The 17,568-nt window shown below is 44.8% G+C and overlaps 1 protein-coding gene across 29 annotated transcripts in view; it reads left to right on the top strand.

Annotated features, from left to right (window-relative positions):
- The first annotated feature begins 337 nt into the window (after positions 1–337).
- LOC308615713 (zinc finger protein 227-like) overlaps positions 338–17,568 on the top strand; it is a 379,433-nt gene continuing 362,202 nt past the window's right edge. For 19 of the 29 annotated variants that reach the window (XR_014015542.1, XR_014015543.1, XR_014015544.1 and 16 more), the window contains exons 1-5: positions 338–685; positions 1,216–1,266; positions 3,358–3,403; positions 5,287–5,413; positions 16,482–16,578. Coding sequence is in view for 5 of the 29 variants with exons in the window: in XM_081231350.1 (XP_081087476.1) it covers positions 494–685; positions 1,216–1,266; positions 3,358–3,403; positions 5,287–5,413; positions 16,482–16,578 (513 nt within the window). In the remaining 24 variants the exon portion in view is untranslated. Of the gene's footprint in view, positions 742–1,215; positions 1,267–3,357; positions 3,404–5,286; positions 5,414–13,106; positions 13,467–16,481; positions 16,579–17,568 lie in introns of those variants that run through there. The other 10 variants (XR_014015563.1, XR_014015564.1, XR_014015565.1 and 7 more) reach the window with 5 other exon arrangements.

The raw sequence follows: 17,568 nt of genomic DNA on the forward strand, positions 1-17,568 counted from the left end.
TTGCTTTTGCACGGGTTGTAAGATGCTAACAAAACACGTTCACCTTTACACAATTTCAGGGAATGAGGTGTTTTGGCGTTTGGCTTCAGTCCCTGCCAAAGAAAGCCCAGTTTCCTTCTCCCCTTATTCCAATGGTGAAACTCTTTGGGGTTTACCAGGAAGCCTTCGTGGCTGGTAATGCTTTTCTGTGGCTTAGCCTCTTGAAGACGTCCAAGATTCTACTGAGTTTGTACGCCTTTCAATGAACAGAATCTACACTCTCCTGAGGCCTACACAGTAGAACAGCAAGACTGCCTGAGACCTTCTCAGGGATTCCGGAAAGTGAAAAGCAGAGTGAAAACATGTAGTCCAGAGCTCGTGCCGGTAGACACCCCCGCACCCACCCTTGCATTCTGGGACATGTAGTCCAGAGCTCGTAAACTCGTGTAGTCCCATATACTGCAGCTACAGTAAGGCCTCGCTGTAAAGGTTTACCCGCGGAATTCTGGGAAATATGGTGCAGGAGTTCCGGGTTAGTCTCAGGCACTTCCGCCCCAGGAGGACCCGTAGCAGCCATGTTTTGCTTGCTGACGGTGTTTCAGGTCCGCTCTTCACGACCCATTCAAGCTTCCCCGACATGCGCCTGGGGCCAACCTTTGCAGACCTTTCATTTGGAGAGAAAGAGGAGGAGCGGCTAAAAGCGGAGGTTTGAGGGCTTGGAGTGGTGATGTATGTCCCGCGGGCGGAGCTTCTTTGCGTTTGGTAACGTACCCGGGATGGGGTGGGCTCAGGTCGTGCCTCCTGGGGTTTGAGGGTCTCCCCGGTTTTCTTCACCCCTAACCTGACCCCGTCCCCCACCTATGAGCTAGCCCTACCGCTTCATACGGCGTCACACTGGGTGAGTTGCTTAACTCCTCTGTGCCTCCGTTGCTGTTCGGTAAAAGGGGGGAAAAAGGAATGCCTTGTTATTATAGTGTTGTGAGAAGAAACGAGATAGCACAAGTAAAAGGTCTACAACTGCCTGATACATTGTTGGTATTAATACTACGCTAATTCGGGAGGCACCCATTTCGCAGCGGGATTCTGTGAGCCCAGGAAGCTGAATTGTCCTGGACTCCTGGCCTGTTTTGGAAGGAGAGGACTTCTAGCTGGTACGGGGGCGGAAGCGGGTGCGGTATGAATTAGTGGGGATGGAAACACAGCCCTGGTATTTCACAGTCTCCTTTCCTTCCCCAGCCCTGGCTTCTCAAAAAGCACTGCACGGAGGAAGAGGCAACAGAGCCCCACGTGAGTAGGACTTGGCATTCTTCTACTTAAGGTATTCCTATAAATTGTAGAACGTATGGGACATGGGTAACGATGATAACTGAGCCTTGGTCACTAATTTCCATTCTAAAAGCTTTGTGCAAATGAACACATTTCCATCAGGCAGTGGCTCTGTGAATTGGTACTGCAGTTTTCTCTACTTTAAGGATGAGGAGCTGGGGGCAGGGAACACAACCCTGTTGGCCCATCCTCACCCAGATGGTAGGAGGCAGAGCTGGGGTTGGGACCCAGGCAGTTTGAGTCCAGCACCTGAGTTTGCTAATCCCTTTGGTATATTCTCTTTGAGCATAGGGTACTGGCTAGAATCGTATCATGAAAGTAGGTTGGGACTTAATTGTGGGGACCTTGAGAGCAAGGTTTAGGCTATTTTATGAGTTTTTAAGATAGTTTTCTCAACTGGGTCATTTATTTTATTTCAAATAATATGTATATCATAGAAGTAGCATAATCATGGAAAAATGCAGATATATACATAAAGAAAAATTTTAATTATCTATAACTTTAGGATGTAAAGATAACAGTTGTTAATGTTTTAGTGCCTTTTTGTCTGGTTGCTCTTTGTGTATGTTTCTGTGTAGTGGAGGCTGTTTTTTGTGGGACTGATGTTACACTGCAGTGCTACTCAAATTGTGGTCCACAAACCAGCGGCATTGGCATCACTTGGATAGAAATGCCCAGCCTTGAGCCCCATTCGAGACCTTCTGATTTATAATTTCTGCGTAGGGGGCCCAGGAGGCTGCACTCCAACAAGATCCCGCAGTAATTCACATGCACGTGAAAATTCGAGAAGCTCAAGAGAGGGTCTTTTCTGGAAACTGAGGCTGAGGAAATTGACCCTGCTGGATGTCACAGATAAAACTGAGCTGGATTCACCAAAGCCCTACTTAGTCCAATGATTTTATTCCCCCACTAATTATTGTCAACTGTCAGGGCCCCTTTCAGAATCCTGAATTGAGCAGAAGACAGCTAGCAAGTGTAGAGTCAAAATGGAGGTCGTTAGAAGTTGTGAAGATATATCTCTCCCAAGCTTTGGGGAGTGGAATCATTGCCATCTTTTGTACTAGATCGAACCCGGGCCCCCTGCATTGGGAATGTGGAGTCTTATCCACTGCACCACCAGGGAAGTCTCCCATTTATTTCTTAAACTTTCCTATATTTATAATGATATAGTTACAATTCAGATTCCTGTCTTTTTTCATTTGAATTAGGTATGGACTGTTAAACTATTTTTTATTGTTGTTGCAGAATCCTGGCTTTTATTAGGTCTCTTTACCTCTGTGCATAATTGTCAAAAGGGTACTTCCTGTTTAAAAAGAAAGTTAACGTATTTTTATACCTTTTGTAAAAAGTTGTCCATGTCAATTTAAATATTATTGTTGCAGTCACAAAATCTTTAGGAAGACAAGCAGAGATTTTCAGAAGTCTAAAGACTCTCACGTAACAGGGCAACAACGTATGACCTCCACATGTCTGACAGTCTTCTGTTGGTAGAAATCACATCTCTAAGGATAATTTCTAACCAAAATATCATCTGCTTTACCGCAGTTGCTAAGAAATAAGAAACCCTGACAGTGGTGTTCTCAGAGCCTCCTACCTTAGGACGATCTCACGAGGTGGATGCCCGTGTTCTCCCCCACTGGCAGAGGACAGAACTGAGGCGAAGAGATGTGAATAATTTGCCCAGGGTGACACTGCTAGTGAATGGCGTAGCCTGATCACAGCCCATGCATATTGACTCCAAGACCTACTCTGACTTACATGGTCTCTGTTTACACCATACCCAGAATAAGAATGACCCCTGTGGAAGCTGCAGGCACACTGTGAGGGGGCCACTGTGTATGGCTGGGCAGGTCATTCCTCACACAGCCACTGAGGGGGTTCACGGGGGCATCTGGTATCTGCGTGGGGCTCTGCTCATCAAGCATAATCAGCTGTAGCCACCCCGAGGACTGGGAGCCTTGGTAATTCACAATGAGCACCACGTGGGTTAGTGACTTCTTTTTCTTTAAACCAGTTTCCATTGACTTCTTCTTTCCCTGTCTGTCTTGCTAGGACTCTGCACTTCCCCAGAAGGAGAGGGAAAATGAGCACATTCCAGGTGAGTAGAGCTTGCCTTTCTTGCTGTTAAAAACGCCATTTTTGTACTCAGATTGGACACAGGTTTTCCTCTTTTTTTTTCTTTTTCTTTTTTTTTTTTGATTGGAGTATAGTTGATTTACAATGTATTAATTTCAGGTGTACAGCAAAGTGATTCAGTTATACGTATATATACATATATTTTCAGATTCTTTTCCCTCATAGGTTATTACAAAATATTGGGTATAGTTCCATATGGGTTTTCTCTTTCAAGGAGAGTCTAAGCATATGAGGACCTGAGTGTGCCATGTGTGCTTTTTTTAAAATTCCTGTTAAATTTAATTGGTTTCGGTTTTAATTTTTGTTTTATTTCATCATTTTTTAATTTTACAAGTAAAAGAAAAATTAAGGGAAATGAAGGACATCTTCCAGTCTACTGCTTACCTGCTTACAAATTAGCTGCTTTTATATTTCTGTAATCTCTTCATCATATGTATTCATGGATGTGTATTTGTATTTATAACATAGATACAGTTTTAAATTGTTTTTTTCATTTAATACTAGCTAACATTCACTTTTAATTGCTTTATCATGTTCCTGCAAACTTATGCACCTATTTTTTTTTTCCCCCCCCCGGTATGCGGGCCTCTCACTGTTGTGGCCTCTCCCGTTGCGGGGCACAGGCTCCGGACGCGCAGGCTCAGCGGCCATGGCTCACGGGCCCAGCCGCTCCGCGGCATGTGGGATCTTCCCGGACCGGGGCACGAACCCGTGTCCCCTGCATCGGCAGGTGGACTCTCAACCACTGTGCCACCAGGGGAGCCCTGCACCTATTTTTTAAACTATTCTTTATTCACAGACATTTAGTTTAAAGACTTCTCCTGTTTTAGGAGCACTACAGTGACAGTGTTCCCGATTTAACCTTTTTCTCAAAATATCTGTTCTGAAGAATATTGCCCCTTTTTGCCCTTAACATAGTAGGTTTAGGTATTCAGAATTTAAGAGGTATGTTTTATATGTGGTGCCTTGGATGTTTTTTGGTAGAATATCCAAATACGGCAGAGCACAGCAGGATCAAACGGCTGCTTCACGCAGAAAAAATAATGTATTGTTAGAAGTTTTCTCACGACCAGAGTTAGATTCAGTCTTCCCCATGCTTGAGTCAGACCCTTTGTGTATTTTATTTACTGGTTTGTTTCTTTTTCCGTCTTATATTTTTTTCTAATCAGAGTAATACATGACCTTAGTTTAAAAAGTCCAGTGGTACTTAAAGCACTTGTCACTGCATAGACAGCTCAGAACAATTGTATAAAGAGGTGCTTGGTTTCATTTTTGTTTTAAATATAAAGAATAGGGGTTGTGAAAAAAGGAGGAACCAACTCAGACTCACCCAGAAAACCAAGGGTCTGGAGTCAGAGTATTGCATTCAAGCGAAAGACAGAAACGGGGAAAGAGAGAGTTTTCATTCAGAGACCTGGCATGGCCTTTTGGTTAATTTCCACCTATAACACTCCTTCTCAGCTGGTTCCCACCTCAATGAGAAAGCAGGTGCCATCAAATACTGCCAGGACTAAATTGGTAACTGTTTCTGGGGCACTTGGCAATAATAATTAAACAGTGAAAGCTTTTTAGTTCAGGATCCAGTGGTTAGAATTCTAGGGAGTTTACTTATGAGTTGTCTGAGAGCCCCAGGTAAATACACAAAGCTTTCTCTTTCATAGCTGCACGTCCGGTGAGGCTGAGGAAAGTCAGTGTGTGGCATTGGCAGGATGGAAGGAGGGGGTGCTGGGAAGTCTGCACACCTCACAGGAGCCGGAGCAACTTCCCATCCTCCTCGTCTCCTCGGGGCTGCCCCTCTTCCACTGGCCACTGGGTATAAGATTGAGGTGGTGTTGTTTGTCGTAGGAGGCGGTGACCTTCAAGGACGTGGCCGTGGCCTCCACAGAGGAGGAGCTGGGGCTGCTGGACTCGGCCCAGAGGAAGCTGTGCCAGGATGTGATGGTGGAAAACTTCCGGAACCTGGTCTCAGTGGGTGAGGACAGCCTTTCTCTGCGCGTGTCTTTGTGCCCCGGTGTTTCAAGGCTTTGGGCCTCTTGAGGTGGTTCCCTGAGTTTGGGGACCAGACTTTTTCAATTCCTGTGGGACACGAGAGGATGTCTCTGGTCTTTCTAAACAGTGTGTTTCAGGTCCTTTTTAATTATTTTGTAAAAGAACTGTAAATCGACAGTATCTTGCTGTACCTCGTGTGTTCTTTTTCAGATTTCCCTCCCTGCCATTAGTGGATTATAATGCCAATTTATTGAGCCCTACGTGTGATTTTTTAATGAAATAAAATAGTATAGAAAATATCAGAGTTTCTTAGGAAGAGTACAACACATTGCAGCAGAAACTCTGGGCGATGGCGTGAGTGGTGTGAGAGCCAGTGGGAACAGATTTCATGAAAAGAGACATTGGTTAGATATAGGTCATTCAAGCTTCGTTTTAGTAATGTATACTTTTCTACCTGTGTATCTAGGTTGTGAAATAAATGCTGTTTCTTCAGTGGGTCGTGATACAAAGTTTGAAAAACACAGCTTTCAATACCTTGAATATGCAGTTGGAACTCAAATTTCTAGTAAACTTTCGCTCTAGCCCGTTCATGTTAACTTGTGACTTTGCATGTTCTCATTCTTCAAACGAGATACAAAACATACAGAAAGAGAAGAGAGGCTTTGGTTGATGAATTCAGCAACCCAGATAGAAATTTAGGTGAGAACCAAGCAGTCGTGAGTTCCTGTGGTTGGCTCTTGATCTGTTTTGCTTCTCACCAGCCCTGTGCTGTCCATCACCTGGTCCCAGTTGGAAATCTCTTTCCAGGATTATTGCATAGTCTTTGTACTGGTCACCTGTTGCCACCCTTCTCCTCCCACAGTTTGTTCTTTAGGTGGCAAAGTGATCTTTTGTAACTTTAAGTCAGGTTATGTTCTTGTTTCAAAATTCTCTTGTGGCTTCTTTTACTTAGAATACAAACCACTTAAAGTGGCTTCTAGAGCCTTCTGTGGGCTGCTGTTCGTTCTCCACCACCTCCCTGAATACATCACCTCTCCTCCCTCTTACCCTATCTTTTCCAGACCTGCAAAGGATGCTTCTGCCACAGAGCCTTTTCCTTGTCCTTCTCTCTGCCTGGAATACTCTTTCACCTGTAATCTTTTAGGCCTCTACTTCTTTCAGTCAGTCACCTTAAAGATGAGGGGGTGGCTGTCCTCTGACCACCCTATGGAAAATACAGTCCTCTCTTTCTTACTCTCTCTGCCCTGCCTTGTTTTGTCTCTAAGTGTTTCACTCATGTACATTTTGTTCACCTGTTTCTCACCTCTTTCTTCCACTGGAGGGTAATCCAGGAGTGCAGGAGGAATTCGGTCTGTTATATGTTTATTGCTCACTAGCCTCAGTGCTTAGCATAGTCTTGGTACATGACAGGAACTCTTAAATATTTCTTGAATAAACGAATGAGTTAATGGATAGAGAAATTAGCCTTCCATGAAAATAGCTAGTAGGCGGTGAACAAATCCGAGTGAATAAGGGATATTGCTAAATGTTTTTTTGTCTTCAAATGAATTCCTAGCCTAATTCTAACTTCTCAGGTGCCCATGATGTGTGTATGTGTGTGTTTGCCTTTCTGTACAAGTTGGCCCTCGTCAACTTGCACAAAAAATATGTATAGAACCTGTAATTATAACCAAACTGAGTAAAATGCTTTCCCTGTGACTTTCCTTGAGCTCTTAGTAGCAGAGCAAATTCATTTGGGGAGGAAATACTGTTTTGAATGAGGATTCTTATGTCTACTTCTTAGGTAACCCTCCCATAGAAGGAAAGAAATTTCTATTTCCTTATCCCTTATACCAGGGGAGAACAGGTCTCAGAAAACAGCCAGCTGGTGAGTTAGCCTTTCCCTTAAAAGATTTGCCCCGCTGCGTCCGATTTGCCTCCTCCAAAGCCCACCTCACTAATAAGAAATCGATCTTTGTTAGCTCTACAAACATTTTGTGTGTGTGTGTGTGCATTTGTATGTATCTTGTAGAAGGCATTTTAGATAATGTCACCTTGAGTGCTTTGATCATTCTTTAATAGTTTCTAGTCTGTTTCTTCTCAATACTTATCACAGGCTATGGAATTTATTCCCAGCTCACTCATAAACCCCATTCTTCACTTTGGAACTCATTCTTGTTAAAGACCAGTGTACCTGTGTCCAAAAATTTTCCATGCTGTTTTTAAAGAGACAGCATTCTTCCCTAGCCTCTAAATTTTGACTCCTGCTTGGCAGGGGGAGTGGAGGAACATATTAGGCAGCACAAATGCCTCAGAAGGATCCAGTGCACAGGTCTTCATGCTTTTTTTTAACCCCACTGATTCTTAGCACCTTTTTTAAAATTAATTAATTTTTGGTTGCGTTGGGTCTTCGTTGCTGCATATGGGCTTTTCTCTAGTTGTGGTGAGTGGGAGCAGCTCTTCGTTGCGGTGCGCAGGCTTCTCATTGCAGTGGCTTCTCTTGTTTCAGAGCACGGTCTCTAGGAACGCGGGCTTCAGTAGTTGTGGCACGTGGGCTCAGTAGTTGTGGCTCACGGGCTTAGTTGCTCTGCGGCATGTGGGATCTTTCCGGACCAGGGCTCGAACCTGTGTCCCCTGTACTGGCAGGCAGATTATTAACCACTGTGAGGCAGCTACACCCTTGTTCACTTGTACCTGCATGTAGTATATTTTCATGCCCCTTTCCTCTTTGTCTGGGTGCAGGTCGTTCTTACAGGGTGAAGAGGGTGAGGAGGAGACACAGTGTGATGGGGGAGCGGTCTCCCCTTTTTCCTGAACCTGGGCTACGGGTGCTGTAGGCTGGGCAGTGTCTCGATGTGATCTCCGGATTCCTGAAAAAGGAAATTAAAACCATAATAACATGCATGGGCCATGCCGGAAGCTGAGGGAGCACGTGTGGTAGACGAGAGAGGGACATTTGCATGACGTAGCTATGTCGTGAGCTTAGTGTCTGTTGGCCGTAGGACGGAGCGGTGTATCTGGTGTCATCTGTGGGCTTTTCTTGTGCGTGTGGGGGGATACTGGAGCGGTGTCTGTATACAGGGGTGTGGAGTATGGTGGTGAGGGCTGTGGTATGTGAGGGATGCGGATGGATGCGTGTACGACGAGGAGTGTGAGTTTGGAAATATCGGTGGTGCATTACTTGTGGAATGGGGCTGTGATGCTTGGGGTTTCTGTGTGCACTGAGAAGGGCTGTGCCTGGAGGGCGGATGTATGTGTGAGCTGTGTGGACCTGAGCTGGAGGGTGCTGCTCTCAGGCTGGAGGTCTATGATGCAGAACTCTGTCCTTCTCTGGAAGCAAAGGCAAAGACAAAGCCTACATTTTCCTCTGAAGATGCTTAATCTGGTCCCTCTTCCCTCCACCTCAAGCCCAGACCTTTCCGGCCCCTGCTCCTTGACTTCCCCACCATGGTAGTACCGGTATTCACACCGCCCCCCCCCAGACTCAGCTGGCATCCACTCCCTCGTAACAGCTCAGCCATCCTGCCCAGGCTCCTCCACAGAGCCCTCATCACCTCTGATGATCCTGGATTTCCTCTCAGCCTCCCTGGGATCTGTGTGCCTCCTGCCTCACAGCCAAGCAACCCCTCACCTGAGGAGCCCCACGCCCTTACCAGTGTAGATGAGCTTGCGCGGAGTAGAAGTACAGAAGAAGTATGTAGAGGCAGAGGAGACCTCCCCTGCCCCTGGGCTGCAGCCTTGGGCCACCACAGTGGATCCAAGCTGAGGGGGATCCTCTTGTGACTTGGAGATTCCTGAGGGAGGAATGAAAGGCTCAGGGTGGGTTCATCAGTCCTCTGTCCACAAATATTTACTGAGTGTGTGACAGGTGTCATGTGCAGTGAATACACACAGTTGAGAGTGTGGTTCCCAGTGGATACTCCAGGATTTAATTCCAATCAATACTTATTCTCTCCCTGTCTAGTTGGTAATGTAGGCCTCGGTGGTGACTGTGAGTATGTGGGAAGAGTGAGTGATGTGTATCAGTTAAGTCTGTGGTAAGTGTGGGGTTGGTGTGGGGAGCACAGTGCAGATGTGTCTATCTGTGTCTGTGGCCTTTGTGTGCATGGTTTCTGTTCACAAGTCAGGAATTCTGGGACATGTAACTTTTCCTCATTACATGGTGTGGCTTGTATTTATGGTGTGTGTTCATTCATTGATTCACCAAGATTCAGTAAGCAGCTACTTCTGTGTATCCGGCACTCTTCCATTGTTGTAGTCTCTGGTAACGCTGCGCATTCTAGTAGGGGAAGACACACACAAAACAAAACTACAATAAATAAATAATACATCAGCTGGTGCTAAGTATATAAGGGTTGCGAGACTTAGCGAAGAAAAATACAGGGCACCCAGTTAAATTTCAGTTTCAGATAAACCCAGAATAATTTTTTAGTGTAAGTATTCCCATGCAGTATTTGGTCTTACTTAGTTTTAGTGTAAGTATGGCCCATACAATATTTGGGACATACTGATACTGAAAAATTACTTGTTGTTTATCTGGAATTCAAATTGAACTGGCTAGCCCATATTTTATCTGGCAACCCTGACATGGGTTAGTGAGACTGTGGTTTACTGTGGTTTGTACAGAGCGGGTCTGGCATTACTCAAGAATGTGTTACAAGTGTGGTGTGTATGACACGTGACTGGTTCTTATAGAGGTATTTAGAGATGGCTGAAGATAGCTGTGTTTGTGTGAGAGTTGAGGAGATACATATATATATAGTGTGTGTGTGTGTGTGTGTGTGTGATATATATATATAGTGTGTGTGTCTATGTACATATCTCATCTCCAGCGTTTGGTGTTGGAGGAGAGGATTGTGATACAGGTGGGTTGTATGAGAACGTAGTACAGGAGGGATGCGTGTATATACCTCCATGTGCTGTGTGTGGTTTAATAAGGAAGTTATATGTGGGGTGTGTGATATTTTTGCTGTATCAGAGTGTCCATGGGTGTATGAGTTACTGTCTCATAAAACACCCCTACCAAGAGTTCTGTATACACTCTTACGTACGCTGAGTGTCAGCCAGGTCCAGGCAGGGTGACAAGAACTGTACCACGCAGACTTTATATCTGGTAAGCACTCTCCCCCCATTCATCCCGCTCTTCTCTGCACTACCACACACACACACACACACACACACACACACTCACACACACACACACTCACACACACACACTCACAAACCACCCCACACACAGGAACATAGCGAAAAATATTCTGAATGGTCAGGGGCAGTCATTGCCTTCCCCAGCCTGTCCCAGCCACTGCCTGAAAATCTGCCTGCTGTCTAGAGCTCCATTCCCAGGGCCCATCCTACAGTCTCCAGGGCCCTGGGCCTGGTAGGAGCTACTGGGCTCTAATCTGGGGCAGAGACCTCTAGCTGGAGCTCTGGGGTGACCACCCCTCTCCCAGGGCAAGCTACTCGCCTACATTTAATGCACGCAGGCACCACGTGGCCCGTGGCTCTCAGAGCTCCCCGCAGGACCCTGAGGACATTTCTCACCCCCGCCCACGCTGTCTCAGTCTCTGGAAAACCCTTCCCTTCCCTCGATCTCCTTTGGGAGATTCTTCCTGTTGAAGGAATAAAACCTCCTTGCTTTCAATATGACACCATCCCTAGACAAACAATCTTCTTTCGAACTGCATTCCACTTGTCAAGATCCTTTTCAACAGGGCCTTCAACTCATGGGGCTTCTCTTTCCAGTTTGGTGAAAGAGACCATGCAACTCATGGGTCTCTCTCAGCATCCTTGCATCCTTCACATCCCCCACCTCATGACCCCAGGGAAAGATCCAAGAGAATAAGAGAGAAATCGGGGACTGAGAAAAGCTGCACCTCTAGGTCTGTGCAAGCAGGATGCAGCCTGCCGTGAGTCCGACAAAGCTCCAGGCCCGGCTGCCCCAGGAGAGAGTCCTCAGACCAGCGGAGCTGACCTCCCATCTCCCAGGGGGCATCTGGCCGTTCTGTGCCGTCTCACACCACAGGGAGCCTCCGGATGGCTACGGCAGCATCAGTGAGACAAGGTCTCTCGCTCCCTGCTTCACAGGTGACACGTTCTCAGTCCCCTGCTTCCTAGAGAAGGTTCAGTTTGGCAGAAACCCATGTGCCCCAGACAAGTTGCCCCCCACATACCTCCTCCCTTCTGGGCAGTTTCCTGGGACTCTTCATTTTCCAGACGTTTCCTCTTTTGTCGCCGTTCCATCGTACCAACTAGAAGTCTCCCTTAGAAGATGCCTCAAGAGACGTCCAACTCCTCCTCTTCCCTACAGGTTGGCCCTTGTTGGCTCTTGGGCAATCCGTTGAAATGATTCAATGCAAATAAAAATAGTCAAGTCTCCTAAATGGCTGAAAAACTTGTACCACTTAGTGAACCAGCAGTACTGCCTAGTGCTCACCAGGGCTGTTACGTTTGCAAGGTTGCCAGGCGCACAGCCCAATTCTGTGACCTCAATGATGACATCAGAGCATTCGGTGGACCTAGGTTGAGCACAGTGTCTGCAATAGCACAGGCCCCATTTTCAAGAACAATTCCTGTTTCCCAGCCGAACCTTTCCCGTGAAAGGGAAAGGTTCATACCATATCTATTATAAATTGTATCATACCATATCTATTATAAAATGAACATTTTGATTGGAGATCTTTTAATGTCTTTTATATAGAGATTTAATATGAATATTTTAAATGGTCTCCAGTTTCCCTGTGGATTATTGACATTTTAAACTCTGCACTTCAGTTTTCCCTCAATACGTGTAACTTTGTCACGGCTATTTCTGTACTTAAAGATGAGGAACTATGTAATTGATTTCTTCATTTTTTTCCCATCTCTTTCCAAGGTACTGAATTTGATTGTATCTTACGAATTAGTGAAAAATGCTAGTCCTTGAGTCAGGACATTGGGCCCTTTACCAAGTAACTCAACCTGTCTGGGCTTCAGCTTCTGTATGTGCGAGCAAGAGGCTTGGCCTAGCTGACTTTTCAAATGCTGTGTTTCTTTGATTCACTCTCACTTACTGATCTGCTCCTTAAGAAGAGGGTCTGTTCTCATAAAGTAACAACAGTCTTTTCCTAACCTTGGGTTGGGCGGAGTTTAACTGTTCGTACTCAGTTTGTTAGTTATATTTACTTCTACGTATGCTTAGCTCTAACTAATTTATATGGCTCTTGTGACTATTTTTAGATCTTCTTTTTTTCTTATTTTCTTTTACAGTTTCTAATTTGTTATCGCCAGTGTAGAGGAGCCTGATTGATTTTTAAAATGCATTGATCTTGTATGTGTCTGCCTTGTTGAACCGTCTTACTAGTTCCTGCTAGTTTATCTGTGGGTGCTTTTGGGTCTCCTAGATAAATGAGCATATTAAATGTAAATAATGTGCTCTTTGGGTAAAGTTTATTTTCTTACATCTCTATATATAGAAGCAATATGTTGAATTGATTTAAATATTTAAATAGTTACATACCTGTTATCACAATCTAACGTTCTTGATCTTATTTTCTTTCAATCAATATTATGTTTTCAGGATTTATCCACGTGAATCCATATAGATCTAGGTCTTTGATTTTTGACTGTTCGATATTATTTCATCACATGCGTATAGCATCATTTATTTTCCATTCAAGCATTATTGGACAATTGGATTGTTTCCCTCCCTTCTCTAGAACAAACAACGTTTCCTAGAATATCCCTGAAGATGTCTGACAGTCGAGAAGGGCCAGGCTGCCCGAAGATTCCTACTTGCTTTTAGCGACCTTCCAACTTGCCATCTCCAGCCAGCAATTTGAAGCACAGATGAAATGAAACCTCCCCCAAGTGTGGAGATCTTAGGAGCTTCCTAGAAGGTGGGAGGTTCATGATAGGCATCCTGCTGGGATCCCAGGGGAGTCTGAGCTGGCCTGAACCTCATCTTCCTCCCCCACCTCTCAAGAGAAATGTGGAGGAAAGAAGACTTCAAAACCTGTGAGTAGGCAGAGGGAGAGAGATTGGGGGCCGAAGCTGCAACTGAGGTCTTGGAGTGGGCTGTGAGGATGCAGAGCCTCTAGAGAGCCAGGCTTTGCCTTCTGAGCACTTCTCCCCTAAGGCTGCTCATCATTCAGGTGATAGCAGGCATATATAGCCGACTCGGCCCACACTGTCACAGAAAGCCTTATCAGAATCTCTTCTTCATACACTCTTGTGTCTGTTACTTGGTTATTGCCTTCGGTACTCCACTGATGTTCACAGTTGCTAGGGGATGGAGGACACTAGTGACCCATCTTGCTCTGTGGCCTCAGTCCACAGCTTGAGGGTAAGGGAAGAGGCCAAATGAAGGTCAAGAAGGAAAGATGGCGTTTGAAGAGAAGACCTGAGTTAAGGGTGTCTTCTCAAGGCTTGATGAATGAAATGTAGCTCCAGTACCTGAAGTCCTGCTTGTTCTCAAGGCTGACCACGGGGCTGGGTGCACTCAGTGAAGGAACCGTATACACTTAGTATTTCCTTGCTTGCTCACACTTGCCCTCGTCTGATACACACTCTGCAAGACTGATCTTCCCCTGAAACAACTTTCCACCTGCCACTGTCATCTCGTGAACATTTGCTTCCCCTTCCTAGTGTCCCCCTAGAATGCCATTGCCGCCAATTCATAATTTGATAATCATGCTTCTTACCATAGTCTCAGCAACTTCTGATAAATTTTATTCACTTTATTCCATAGTCTTCACACATCAGTAATCTTCCTTAACTTCCTAGCTGCAGGTTAACCCATTCGGAATCATTTCTTTTTCTTTCTCTTCTTTGGCAAATCCTTTCTATCTTTTAAGGTCTTTTTCTTGTCTCTCTACCATCCTGCCTTCCTGAACTTCTTTTTTTTTTCCGTTTAAGTAACCTTTCAATCTCCTTCCCCAACTTCCTCATAAACATTGAGATTTTATTCCTCACACGTTAGACAGCCGTTTATGAGTGGCCAGGCATAATGGACTCAGAATGAGTTGGCACCCCCGAGGTACCTGTCTTGCTGGGGAGCCACAGGTGAAGGGCTGGCTGCTGGACACATGTTTGCATGGAGTCAGGCTGAGTGGCCTCGGGGTGTTTGCTCTGCACTTGTGTGTGTTTCTCCCTAGTTGGTTTCCTTGTCCAGCCACCTGTGACCTCCCTCCATCCAGCCCAGGGAATCCTTCTCATCACAGGGGTAGGATGTTTGTCTCGTTTTCATCACATCCTTTCCCCAAAGTTTGGTTGTGAGTTGCTCCCATTCCAAAGACCTTTCCTCTTTGAAGAGAAGAGAGAAAATCTTTTCTCTTCTTTTCTCTCACTTCACTTCTGCTCTAGTATCTCCTCCGTCCAGAATGGCCCCCTGACTCAAATGGGTGTCGATCCGAAGATGGCAAGAAATGCCAGCAATTCTGAAATAATAATACGGATGTATCAGGAACACTTGAAAACCTTTATCCCGCCACATTCAAAAAAATTGCACTTCCAGTGTATTCAGAGTCTCAGTGTAGAAACACAAATGATGTAGAAATTGAATGACACTCAAGTTTTCCTTTCCTCCTTTCCTGATGTATTCTAATCCTCCAAGTTAACATGATTAACTATTTGTTATGTAACCTTTCAGACATTTTCTACACATCCACACTTTTCTTTTTCTCACATAAGATTGTGAACTAGGTCACTTTCAACATGCTGTGATTCTGTGTTTCACTGTCTCCCACCGAGTCATCCACAGATGAAGTAATCTGTTTCATGGAGAAATATGTCCAATAGCTAATAGCCAATGTCTGTGGAGCGCTTACTGTGTGTCGGTTTCTTGTAACTACTTTACAGATCTTTTGTACAGCGTACCCATGGACCAGGTACAATTATAACCCCCAAGTGACAGATAAGTGCAGATAAGTACAAATAAATACAGAGGCCAAGTGACTTGCCCAAGACACTGGAGCAAATCAAAATCCATGCCTCTGTAATCATTTTGCTCTATTGCCTCTGTCTGGGAGGCTCGATGATTTGGCAAGTAAAACCTTAAATACCATGTTCCATTTTTATATCTCTGACACAAGCGTGGGGCTGTGATACGGGGTAACTAACGTGACTACTTTTGAAAACCCTTATGCACCTGGATGAAAGTAAGCCAGGGACTGCAAGCTCTAGATTTAAGGTTTCCTACCAACTTTTAAAACGAGCTTCTTGAATGCAATTTATGTAATGTCAAGTCTAGGATGTAGTCCAGATAGTAACAGAAAAATGGAGATAGGTAGAAAAATAGTTAAAGTTGACAAGTATTGGGAGTGTAGTATTTTTGGGGCCAGCATGTAGACCACAGGAAAACTTGCTGTTTCCATCCCAAAGGGAAGAGCCCTACGTTGCATCTGCCAAGGTCCCTGGGGCAGCAAGTGTGCTCACTGCTTAGTAAAGAAGCATCCTCAGTTTGATAGAATCATATGGGAGCCTTACATTTGGTTAGCAGTTCTACATTCTTGATGTAATGATATTTTCAGGGTGTGGGAGGATATCAAGCTCTGAAAATACCCTTGGAGAGATTTGTTTATTAAGTTTGGCTTTTTCAATCTCCGTACTACTTCTTTACTAAACACCAGGCGGTTTCCTTCACTTTTCAGAACCATGTTGTTTTTCCCTTGTCTAATGAGCTTTGAAATACTTTTGGATGAGCTATTAAGTTTGGGAAAAAATAAACATCTCTTTAAAACAAGGAAGATAATAACAATGACACGTAGAAAAAGCTCTAAAACAGAGAATATCCTCCATTCTGGCCAATGACTGGGGGTGGAAGGTTCGTGCTCGCTGTCCAGGACGTAGAAGTAAAAGCTGAGGAGGCGCTGAGGCGTCTCCTGGATCTCTATAAGCCTCCATCATTTCTGCTGAGTAGGGCTGACAGATAAAATATAGGCTGTTTAGTTAAATATGAATGTCAGAAAAACAACGCGTACATTTTGAAGATAAGTATGCCCCAAATAGTACATAGGATCTACTTATACTAAAAGTGATGACTTATTATTCATGTGAAGTTCAAGTTTAACTGGGTATCCTGTATTTTTATTTAGTAAATCTGACAGCCCTACTGATGATCCACAATGGAGGCAGTTCAGGAGTGGTACATGCTGGCTCTCGGACAGTCAGGAATTGCTTCAGCAGATCCAGGTACCGTATGAAATTCTTTCTGGATGTAGCTCAGAAGCCATGGCCAGCCCTTGACTGCAAGTACTGCCTCGGGTTTCCCTGAGGTGGGGTAAACCTTCCTCTTAATGGCCTTTTGGTAAGTCTGGAAGACCATATCCAAGGGGAGCCCCAAAGTCAGTTTCATCCTCACAACCATGTTTCCAATTCCTGGAATTGGCTGCATGTGACTCACAAGAGATGAGGAGGTTTGTGAAAATTGGGAGTGTCATAGCTTGAACCCTTTGTAGGTAAAGTTTTGATGTTCTGAGAGTTTTAACAGGAGCAATGTGAAAGACTCCAGGTCCCCGGGTAGATAGAAATAATCCTGTTCTACTTCTGTGTATGGGACAAGTCTCTAATAGTTCAGAGAGCAAGTATCTGGTCTTAGAAAGAGTGATCCAAGCTTGGATGTTTCTGGTGACAAGGCAAGGTCGTGAGTTTGAAGTTCACCTTTTATGGTTGAGGAGACAATGAAGTTGTCAGAAGGGCAATCGTGGAGGAGACGTTGGCTTCATCCATTGTGCAGGCTTGTATATGTGGTTCTATGTAGATTGTGTTTCAGAGGTGGAGCTTGTTTACAATTATGAACATTCTCTGACGTGCTTTTTGGACCTTCATTCCCAGAGCGAGAGTAGTGCCAAGGTTCTAGAAATGCCCTGGATATTCTGAGCTGTCAATGGCCTTTCCCAGGTACTGTTCCCTTGGTGCCGCTCCTTGAAATGTGCAAAGGCATTATCATCTGTCTTGTGGCCGGTCCTAGCATTGTGAAAGGAAGCTGCTGCACTTGGCTCAGAGGATTTAGGATGTGGTTGGAGTAGATGGGCCAAATTTAGGTAACTGGTGTTACTATAGACAAGGAGAACAAATTATTGGAAGTGGAGTTGTCTGGGATGGGAATGATGTTGCAATTTCACAAATGCTCCAGGACCAAGGAAGACAACCAGAAGTACTGGGATTGTTTTAGGTTGCAGG

This window comes from Mesoplodon bidens (genome assembly GCF_964165515.1).
Source record: "Mesoplodon bidens genome assembly, chromosome: 4".
Taxonomy (NCBI): Eukaryota; Metazoa; Chordata; class Mammalia; order Artiodactyla; family Ziphiidae; genus Mesoplodon; species Mesoplodon bidens.